This window comes from Nerophis lumbriciformis, linkage group LG19, assembly GCF_033978685.3.
Source record: "Nerophis lumbriciformis linkage group LG19, RoL_Nlum_v2.1, whole genome shotgun sequence".
Classification (NCBI taxonomy): Eukaryota; Metazoa; Chordata; class Actinopteri; order Syngnathiformes; family Syngnathidae; genus Nerophis; species Nerophis lumbriciformis.
Genome location: NC_084566.2, coordinates 38749737 through 38761624, shown reverse-complemented (window position 1 = coordinate 38761624; position 11888 = coordinate 38749737). Strand labels below are relative to the sequence as shown.

The window sequence follows — 11888 nt, the reverse complement described above, 5'->3', positions numbered from 1 at the left end:
CCAACACAAACCAACCAACCAACCAACCAAACAAACCAAACCAACACAAACAACCAAACCAACCAACCAACCCAACCAAAACAAACCAACTAACCAAAACAAACCAAACAAACCAACCAACTAAACAAACCAACCAACTAAACCAACCAACCAACTAAACCAACCCACACACACACAGACACAGACACAGACACAGACACACACACACACACACACACACACACACACACACACACACACACACACACACACACACACACACACACACACACACACACAGACAGACCAAACAAACAAACAAACCAAACAACCAAAACAAACAACCAACCAAATCAAACCAACCAACCAAAACGCATTAACCAACCAACCAACCAACCAACCAACCAACCAACACAAACCAACCAACCAAACAAACCAAACCAAAACAAACCAAACCAAACCAACCAACACAAACCAACCAACCAACTAACCAAATCAACCAACCAACCCAACCAAAACAACTAACCAACCAACCGAACAACCAACACAAACCAACCAAACCAAACCAACCAACCAAACCAACCAAACCAACCAACCCAACCAAAACAAACCAACTAACCAAAACAAACCAACCAACCAAAACAAACCAACCAACAAAAACAAACCAACCAACCAACCAACCAACCAACCAAACCAAACCAAAACAAAAAACCAACCAACCAACCAACCAACCAACCACACACACACACACACACACACACACACACACACACACACACACACACACACACACACACACACACACACACACACACACACACACACACACACACACACACACACACACACAGACCGACCAAACCAACCAACCAAACAAACCAACCAAACAAAACAAACAACCAACCAAAACGCATTAACCAACCAACCAACCAACCAACACAAACCAAAACAAACCAAACCAACCAACACAAACACAAACCAACTAACCAACCAACCGAACAACCAACACAAACCAACCAAAACAAACCAACCAACCAAACAAACAAACAAACCAAACCAACACAAACCAACCAACCAACCAAACCAACCAAAACAAACCAACTAACCAAAACAAACCAACCAACCAAAACAAACCAAACAAACAAACCAACCAACCCACGAACAAAAACAAACCAACCAACCAATCAAAACCAACCAACCAACCAACCAACCACACACACACACACACACACACACACACACACACACACACACACACACACACACACACACACACACACACACACACACACACACACACACACACACACACACACACACACACACACACACAGACAGACAGACAGACAGACAGACAGACAGACAGACAGACAGACAGACAGACAGAGACAAGTGACATTGTCCCTGCATGTCCTCTACCCATCATGCTGCTGTTGATGAATTATAAGAGACACTAAGCCCCTGCAGATCTTGTCCCTTCATGTATGCAAGTTGTTCATAGAACGTTGGAGTGCTTGGCCCTATTACGACCTACACTGCTTACCCTATAATGACCTACACTGCTTACCCTACAATGACCTCCATCAGAACACTGCTTACCCTATAATGAGCTCCATCAGAACACTTGCACCTGTGCTACACATCTTGCTCAAAGCACATGGTACCAAACATCAACAGTTTAGCCTTGTTATAGAAGTGTCATGTATAATAATATGGCTCAGTAGTAATGAATTAAGTCCATTTTTACAACATGCTGATTTAACGGAGGTCAGCCGTGGCTGTGCAAGTGGTAAACCTCACTCATTGATGTCAGTATCGAGGGCCAATAAGCTAGTTGCAAGATGGAAATGGCCACACTTTAGACACCCACACATTGAAGAGATCTACAGTACAGGGGACGGCGAAACGGTCAAAGCGCTTTGAGTACCTGGAAGGTAGAAAAGCACTTTTACCATTTACAGTAGTTGACATTCCCCCAAAAATGTGGCCATTGAAATCTTATTGTAGTTTTGAGTGGGCCTGTTAGTAAAAACTGTGAGAGGCAAAATAGCAACATAGAGAAAATCAGCAACCACCTTTTTGACAGTAGTCAAACTTGTAGAGCTCGCTGGCCTCCGCCTGGCGCTGACAGAAGACTAGGTAGTGAGTGATGTTGCCGTTGGGGTCGTTGGGGGGCTTCCACTTGAGGATGATCTGTGAGGAGGAGTTGGACGAGGAAATGGGGTCCAGCGGAACGGAAGGTTCTGTGGGGAGATGACAGAAGAGGTCGCTATGTCACAATATGCCATATAACACCAGAGAGGCTACACTCTTAGAAATAAGGGTTCTAAAAGGGTTCTTCTACAAGGGCTGAGGTTCTAACTGGAACCATTTGCTTCTGAAAAACCCTTTCCCGAAGAAAGGGTTTTTCAAGGGTTCTTGGTAACGCTAATGGTTCCAGTAAGAACCATTTTGATCCAGAGAACCCTTTAAAACCCCTTTTCTGAATAATTGGTTTTAAAAGGGTTCTCACTAACACTAAGGGTTCCAGTAAGAACTATTTTGATCCAGAGAACCGTTTTTGGAAGAAAGAGTTCTTCAGGGATTGTTGAAAGCATGGGTAAGATCCTGTGTCACCAGGGACATACTTCCTGATAACATTTGCCAATAATGGTGCCTATCTTTAAATAAATGTTTTTCTCATTAAAATGTTTTGAATGTTTGTTCAATGTCAACATGATAAATGACCACAATATAATATGAACTAAACTGATCTGTAGAATACAATATGGTTCTTTATAGAACCCTCAGAAGACAAGACGGTTATCGGTGAAAACCTTTGAAAAGGGATGTTTTTAGAACCCCCTGTGTCAGGTCTAGATGAAACCCTTGAAACATGAAATAGTTCTTTGTGGAACTCCCTGTGTGGGTTCTAGATGAAACCCTTGAAACATGAAAGGGTTCTTAGTGGAACTCCCTGTGTGGGTTCTAGATGAAACCCTTGAAATACGAAAGGGTTCTTAGTGGAACTCCCTGCGTGGGTTCTTTGTAGAACCTCTCATGGGGGGTTCTGGGTGGAACCTTACACACACAGTTCTAGGTAGAACCCTCCAAAAGGGTTCCAGGTGGAACCTTTATAAAAAGGTTCTACCTGGAGCCAAAAAGGGTTCTCCTATGAGGACGAGCCGAAGAACCATATATGGTTCTACTTAGCCCTTTTATTTCTAAGAGTGTATACAACTTGAAATATCTAAATGTAGAAATATTTTCTGCATGTGTGTGGAACTATAAGAAAGCTCAGATAATCAGAGATGGGATTGTTTGTTGCAAAAAACATTGCAAAAACACAATTGGAGAAAAACTACCGTATTTTTCGGAGTATAAGTCGCACCGGCCGAAAATGCATAATAAAGAAGGAAAAAAACATATATAAGTCGCATTTTTTGGGGAAATGTATTTGATAAAAGCCAACAGCAAGAATAGACATTTGAAAGGCAATTTAAAATAAATGAAGAATAGTGAACAACAGGCTGAATAAGTGTACGTTATATGAGGCATAAATAACCAACTGGTATGTTAACGTAACATATTATGGTAAGAGTCATTCAAATAACTATAACATATAGAACATGCTATACGTTTACCAAACAATCTGTCACTCCTAATCGCTAAATCCCATGAAATCTTATACGTCTAGTCCAGGGGTCGGCAACCCAAAATGTTGAAAGAGCCATATTGGACCGAAAATACAGAAACAAATCTGTCTGGAGCTGCAAAAAATTAAAAGCCATATTACATACAGATAGTGTGTCATGAGATATAAATTGAATTAAGAGGATTTAAAGGAAACTAAATGAGCTCAAATATAGCTACAAATGAGGCATAATGATGCAATATGTACATATAGCTAGCCTAAATAGCATGTTAGCATCGATTAGCTTGCAGTCATGCAGTGACCAAATATGCCCGATTAGCACTCCACACAAGTCAATAACATCAACAAAACTCACCTTTGCGCATTCATGCACAACGTTAAAGGTTTGGTGGACAAAATGAGACAGAAAAAGAAGTGGCATAAAACACGTCCTAGAAAGTCGGGAGAAAGTTATACATGTAAACAAACTACGGTGAGTTCAAAGACCGCCAAAATTAGTAGGAAAAAACGGCGCTCACCAAATACTGGAATCAGTGAAGCGTGTTTAATATAAACAGTGTGCTTTATAACAATTAGGGAGGTTTGTGTTATGTTTGTCCTCCTACAGAAACCATATTTAAACAAAAAATATATTTCCCCCCCCTCATCTTTTTCCATTTTTCATACATTTTTTAAAAAGCTCCAGAGAGCCACTAGGGCGGCGCTAAAGCCGCGGGTTGCCGACCCTTGGTCTAGTCCAGCGTTTCTCAAAGTGTGGGGCGCGCCCCACTGGTGGGGAATAGAGACATGACAGGTGGGGCGCGAGGAACGGGAGGAAGGTGGCACTTTTATTGTATTTATTATTGAACTTGATGCAAGTTATTTGATTTATTATTGAACTTGATGCAAGTTATAACACTTTTGTTTTATTTATTATTGAACTTGATGCAAGTTATAACACTTTTTTTTTTTATTATTGAACTTGATGCAAGTTATAACACTTTTGTTTTATTTATTATTGAACTTGATGCAAGTTATAACACTTTTTTTTATTTATTATTGAACTTGATGCAAGTTATTTGATTTATTATTGAACTTGATGCAAGTTATAACACTTTTGTTTTATTTATTATTGAACTTGATGCAAGTTATAACACTTTTTTTTTTTATTATTGAACTTGATGCAAGTTATAACACTTTTGTTTTATTTATTATTGAACTTGATGCAAGTTATAACACTTTTATTTATTTATTATTGAACGTGATGCAAGTTATAACACTTTTTGATTTATTATTGAACGTGATGCAAGTTATAACACTTTTTGATTTATTATTGAACTTGATGCAAGTTCTAACACTTTTTTGATTTATTATTGAACTTGATGCAAGTTATAACACTTTTTTGATTTATTATTGAACTTGATGCAAGTTATAACACTTTTATTTGATTTATTATTGAACTTGATGCAAGTTATAACACTTTTTTTGATTTATTATTGAACATGATGCAAGTTATAACACTTGTTTTATTTATTATTGAACTTGATGCAAGTTATAACAGTTTTTTTGATTTATTATTGAACGTGATGCAAGTTATAACACTTTTTTTGATTTATTATTGAACTTGATGGAAGTTATTTTATTTATTATTGAACTTGATGCAAGTTATACCACAGCTGCACAGTTATTTTATTTATTATTGAACTTAATGTTATTTTATGTTATTGAGTTCGAATGTATACAACTTGATGTTCAATAAATTTGAAAATGTTAAAGCTTGGCATTAGCGCTCTGTTGGGGCGATGGGGGCAGGTGGGGCTTGAAAACTCCCCCTTGTCCAAAGTGGGGGATGACAAAAAAAGTTTGAGAACCACTGGTCTAGTCTCTTACGCGAATGAGATAAATAATATTATTTCATATTTTACGCTAATGTGTTAATCATTTCACACATAAGTCGCTCCGGAGTATAAGTCGCACCCCCGGCCAAACTATAAAAAAAACTGCGACTTATAGTCCGAAAAATACGGTACTTATTTTAAGGTATTTTTGGGTTCAATTGAGGTTAGCTAATTTTACTTGTTTTGAAAAGTCTTGAAAAGACGAATTTTCTTGTTTTATTGGCAGATAATTTTGCTTAGTTCAAATAAAGTACCTTTAATTTTTGTAATGTTTTTTCTTGTTTTTGAACACTGACTTTTTGCAGTGCAGTTGAAATATTTCAATATACAGTTGGTGTATTTTCTGGAGATGTCCCGATTCGATAGAAGCTAAAAAAAACTCGAACGTGATTATATCTGCTTACGTTCCCAAATAGGGCTCCGATACAAGCAACGTGCAACGCTCGACAACAAGTAAACATCTAAATATCCTCTAGTCAGCACACAGGGTTGTTCTTTTTTTGTATTTTAGTCAAGTCATTTAAAAAGGTAAGCATATAGGCTACAATGAGCTACACAACAGCTAAGCACACAATAGTGTAACATTTCTTTAATTTAAACAGCACATTTGTCAATATCAAATATTTATAGTTACATATTACTTATACAATGTCTCCAAGACAGAAATGTATAAGGAAGTATCCAGTAACAAAGGTGATCACATCAACTTACTGCACAATAGGCCTAACTCACAATAGACACTAGGTGTCGCCAAAAACATTACCACTCCACTTTAGGACAGCATAGTCCATTCCAGACTCTTAATAATAAATAAGTTAGTGTTTTTATACTTACCATTATTCTCTGTTTGACTAAGTTCACTTGATAACAACTTTTGTAGCATTGCACAATACAAAAATGATGAAATATTCTTATCGGCCAATACTCGGTATTGTATTGAAAGGTGAAAAGTTGTATCGAGACAACCCTACTGTTTATTTTTCATCAGAAAAAGCAGAAACTGGTGATTAAAGCTGCATATTACTGTACCTGGCAAGCCTGGTCTGAGGCTGAAAAACTGTAGCATAAATTTCAGGGTTTCCCCGAAAATGCCAAGATACCTGTGGCTAGGGGGCGTGGCTAGGGGCTTGGTCAATATGATGTCATCACAATATTTGCTATGATGCATAAGTTTTCTATAAAAAGGAAAAAAAGGGTGTATATATATATATATGTATATATATATATACATATATATACACACACACCGTATTTTTCGGAGTATAAGTCGCACCGGAGTATAAGTCGCACCTGCCGAAAATGCATAATAAAAAAGGAAAAAAACATACATAAGTCGCACTGGAGCCTGGCCAAACTATGAAAAAAACTGCGACTTATAGTCCGAAAAATACGTATATATATATATATATATATACATACACACTACCTACTTAGTGGCTTAGTGGTTAGAGTGTCCGCCCTGAGATCGGTAGGTTGTGGGTTAAAACCCCGGCCGAGTCATACCAAAGACTATAAAAATGGGACCCATTACCTCCCTGCTTGGCACTCAGTATCAAGGGTTGGAATTGGGGGTTAAATCACCAAAAATGATTCCCGGGCGCGGCCACCGCTGCTGCCCACTGCTCCCCTCACCTCCCAGGGGGTGATCAAGGGTGATGGGTCAAATGCAGAGAATAATTTCGCCACACCTAGTGTGTGTGTGACAATCATTGGTACTTTAACTTTAACTTTAACTTTAGAGATGCGCGGATAGGCAATTATTTCATCCGCAACCGCATCACAAAAGTCGTCAACCATCCGCATCCACCCGAACTAACATTTAATCAAAACCGCACCCGCCCGTTGTTATATATCTAATATAGACGATGCAAGGCATTAGTGAGGTTATAAAGCTTTTGCCTGTTAAAGAAAGGAGACTGATCCAATGCAGCAGAGACATTCAATGCGTGCCACGCTGTCACGGCCCAGACGCACACCAGTGCGCAATCATCTGGGAGCCGCGCTGCGCGCACCTCCAAGCGCGCTCGCGCCACTCAAACTGCTGCAGGCAGCTGCGTTCTATCTTGTTTTAACATCCTGTGGCACTCTTCTGGGATCACGGCGGACGAAAAACTGCTCATGCTCAGGGTGTTTGTGGAGGTTCGGGGTTTTGCACAAATGTGATGCACCATGTTAGATGTCCCGGTTTTGTGACTGTCGTAGACATAAACAGCGTCGCAGCTCTTGCAAATCACGTAGCCAGCATTACTATCATCCTGATTTACAACCTCATAAAAACGAGTCCACGCTGAACTTTCCTGGCCTTTTTTTCCCCTGGTCTTTAGTATTCCCTTTTTTAGTTTGTCGCGTACCACGTTTGCTGCCGGCGTTGCCATCTCTTTTTTTTTTTCTTCTTCTGTTGTGGCGTGCTGCAGGTGCCTGCTCGTTTTTCGTATGTGGGTAACAACATTTAACTATGTATATATATTTCCGAATTGGTTTAACTGCCACCTGTCTGAATCTATTTCAAATCAAATTTTTTTTTATTTCAACCGCCCGACCCGACCCGCGGATAAAATCTAATTTTTTTTTAATTTCAACCGCCCGACCCGCGGATAATCCGCGGACTCCGCGGTTGTGTCCGCAAACCGCGCATCTCTAATATACACACATATATATATATATATACACACACATACATATATATATATATATATAGCGGGGGGTGTATATTGTAGCGTGCCGGAAGAGTTAGTGCTGCAAGGGTTTCTGGGTATTTGTTCTGTTGTGTTACGGTGCGGATGTTCTCCCGAAATGTGTTTGTCATTCTTGTTTGGTGTGGGTTCACAGTGTGGCGCATGTTTGTAACAGTGTTAAAGTTGTTTATACGGCCACCCTCAGTGTGACCTGTATGGCTGTTGACCAAGTATGCGTTGCATTCACTTGTGTGTGTGAAAAGCCGTAGATATTATGTGATTGGGCCGGCACGCAAAGGCAGTGCCTTTAAGGTTTATTGGCGCTCTCTACTTCTCCCTACGGCCGTGTACACAGCGGCCTTTTAAAAAGTCATACATTTTACTTTTTGAAACCGATACCGATAATTTCCGATATTAAATTTTAAAGCATTTATCGGCCGATAATATCGGCAGTCCGATATCATCGGACATCTCTCATTACATTACTTCAATTATTCATTGTGGTGGTGCAGCACCACAATCAAATACATAAAGGGGATCCAAAAGTGCTATAAATAGATAATCAAGTTTTTTTTTAGGTATGTATAATAGACTGTATTTATGTTATTCACATGTGAATAATGCTGTATAATAGACTGTATTTATGTTATTCACATGTGAATAATGCTGTATAATAGACTGTATTTATATTATTCACATGTGAATAATGCTGTATAATAGACTGTATTTATGTTATTCACATGTGAATAATGCTGTATAATAGACTGTATTTATATTATTCACATGTGAATAATGCTGTATAATAGACTGTATTTATGTTATTCACATGTGAATAATGCTGTATAATAGACTGTATTTATGTTATTCACATGTGAATAATGCTGTATAATAGACTGTATTTATGTTATTCACATGTGAATAATGCTGTATAATAGACTGTATTTATATTATTCACATGTGAATAATGCTGTATAATAGACTGTATTTATGTTATTCACATGTGAATAATGCTGTATAATAGACTGTATTTAGATTATTCACATGTGAATAATGCTGTATAATAGACTGTATTTATGTTATTCACATGTGAATAATGCTGTATAATATACTGTATTTATATTATTCACATGTGAATAATGCTGTATAATAGACTGTATTTATATTATTCACATGTGAATAATGCTGTATAATAGACTGTATTTAGATTATTCACATGTGAATAATGCTGTATAATAGACTGTATTTATGTTATTCACATGTGAATAATGCTGTATAATAGACTGTATTTAGATTATTCACATGTGAATAATGCTGTATAATAGACTGTATTTATGTTATTCACATGTGAATAATGCTGTATAATAGACTGTATTTATATTATTCACATGTGAATAATGCTGTATAATAGACTGTATTTATATTACTCACATGTGAATAATACTGTATAATAGACTGTATTTATATTATTCACATGTGAATAATGCTGTATAATAGACTGTATTTATATTATTCACATGTGAATAATGCTGTATAATAGACTGTATTTATATTATTCACATGTGAATAATGCTGTATAATAGACTGTATTTATATTATTCACATGTGAATAATGCTGTATAATAGACTGTATTTATGTTATTCACATGTGAATAATGCTGTATAATAGACTGTATTTATATTACTCACATGTGAATAATACTGTATAATAGACAATTTGCGTCAGCTGTAGGACACTGACCCTGTGCAAGGTTGAGGGTACGTGGGGCATAATCCTTGTACATTTCTTTTTTGTACAAACATTTCATATTTGAGTCAGACATCTGAGTGGGTGATAAAATAGAAGATCTTTGATTGGTTTTTGTTGCTGACAGCTGTGCATCAGGTGTAGTGTGAGGAGAACAGCTGTGGGGGTGTTGTCTGGATGCAATGGTGAGAGAGACTATTTGAGCTGGTGGTGCACAACACCGGTCCGACCGCATTGTCTGCAACTTGATTTGTTATGACGGCTTTGGCCTTCTGGCGAGGTGCGCCGCTCTTCAATGACACTGCTGGAACTTAGGGTCGGGGAGGAGGGCGGGTAAGACGCAGAGTATCACAATTCCCTTGGCGCAGGTACTCGAATAAAAAAGCTTGTCTGTCTTTTTCTCAGCAGCGACAAATGACAGGTGTCATATGGAGTAAGCAGGAGATTGTGTAAGAGCGACTAATGAAGTGTACACAAAACAATCCAGAGCATTTTTACGAGAGGCACCTTGTCAGCGGCATCTGTAGTCATCTAACTAACTAACACTGCAAAAAGTGAAATCTAAGTAAGATGAAATACGTCAAATAAGGGTGATATTTACTTATTTTCTGTCTGATAAGATAATTCTTCTCACTAAGCAGATTTTATGTGTTTTACTTGTTTTAAGGGTTTTGGTCCTAAATGATCTCAGTAAGATATTAGAGCTTGTTGCTGAGATTTGATGACCTATATTGAGTAAAACATGCTTGAAACTACAATATCAACTGTTGCAAAGCTGTGTCATCAACACTCACAAGTATAAAACTACTTTTTTTTAAAGTAATCATTTCTTATTTCAAGCATGAAAGAGACAATTGTGTCTCATAATTAAAACAGATGACAGCCAAATGGACTTTGCTGTTTTATTTTCAATGAAACAATAGAAAATAGGTACTCATATAGTAGTACAGTTGGCACAGTACAGTAAACTGACAGTTAATATTTAAACATTTAACATTTCTAACTATTTTGAACAGAAATAGTTCATACACATTCAGATAAATTCTTCAAAATTACAATAAAATTTTTTTTTGACCGGGGGCCGGACTGTATACAGGTAAAAGCCAGTAAATTAGAATATTTTGAAAAACTTGATTTATTTCAGTAATTGCATTCAAAAGGTGTAACTTGTACATTATATTTATTCATTGCACACAGACTGATGCATTCAAATGTTTATTTCATTTAATTTTGATGATTTGAAGTGGCAACAAATGAAAATCCAAAATTCCGTGTGTCACAAAATTAGAATATTACTTAAGGCTAATACAAAAAAGGGATTTTTAGAAATGTTGGCCAACTGAAAAGTATGAAAATGAAAAATATGAGCATGTACAATACTCAATACTTGGTTGGAGCTCCTTTTGCCTCAATTACTGCGTTAATGCGGCGTGGCATTGAGTCGATGAGTTTCTGGCACTGCTCAGGTGTTATGAGAGCCCAGGTTGCTCTGATAGTGGCCTTCAACTCTTCTGCGTTTTTGGGTCTGGCATTCTGCATCTTCCTTTTCACAATACCCCACAGATTTTCTATGGGGCTAAGGTCAGGGGAGTTGGCGGGCCAATTTAGAACAGAAATACCATGGTCCGTAAACCAGGCACGGGTAGATTTTGCGCTGTGTGCAGGCGCCAAGTCCTGTTGGAACTTGAAATCTCCATCTCCATAGAGCAGGTCAGCAGCAGGAAGCATGAAGTGCTCTAAAACTTGCTGGTAGACGGCTGCGTTGACCCTGGATCTCAGGAAACAGAGTGGACCGACACCAGCAGATGACATGGCACCCCAAACCATCACCCAACCATGCAAATTTTGCATTTCCTTTGGAAATCGAGGTCCGAGAGTCTGGAGGAAGACAGGAGAGGCACAGGATCCACGTTGCCTGAAGTCTAGTGTAAAGTTTCCACCATCAGTGATGGTTTGGGGTGCCATGTCATCTGCTGGTG

The 11888-nt window shown here is 38.0% G+C and overlaps 1 protein-coding gene across 1 annotated transcript in view; it reads right to left on the bottom strand.

Moving 5' to 3' along the window:
- insra (insulin receptor a) overlaps positions 1-11888 on the bottom strand; it is a 190385-nt gene that overhangs the window by 25308 nt on the left and 153189 nt on the right. Inside the window, exon 9 of the mRNA XM_061978791.2 lies at positions 2055-2222. Coding sequence (XP_061834775.1) covers positions 2055-2222 — 168 coding nt within the window. The remainder of the gene's footprint in view (positions 1-2054; positions 2223-11888) is intronic.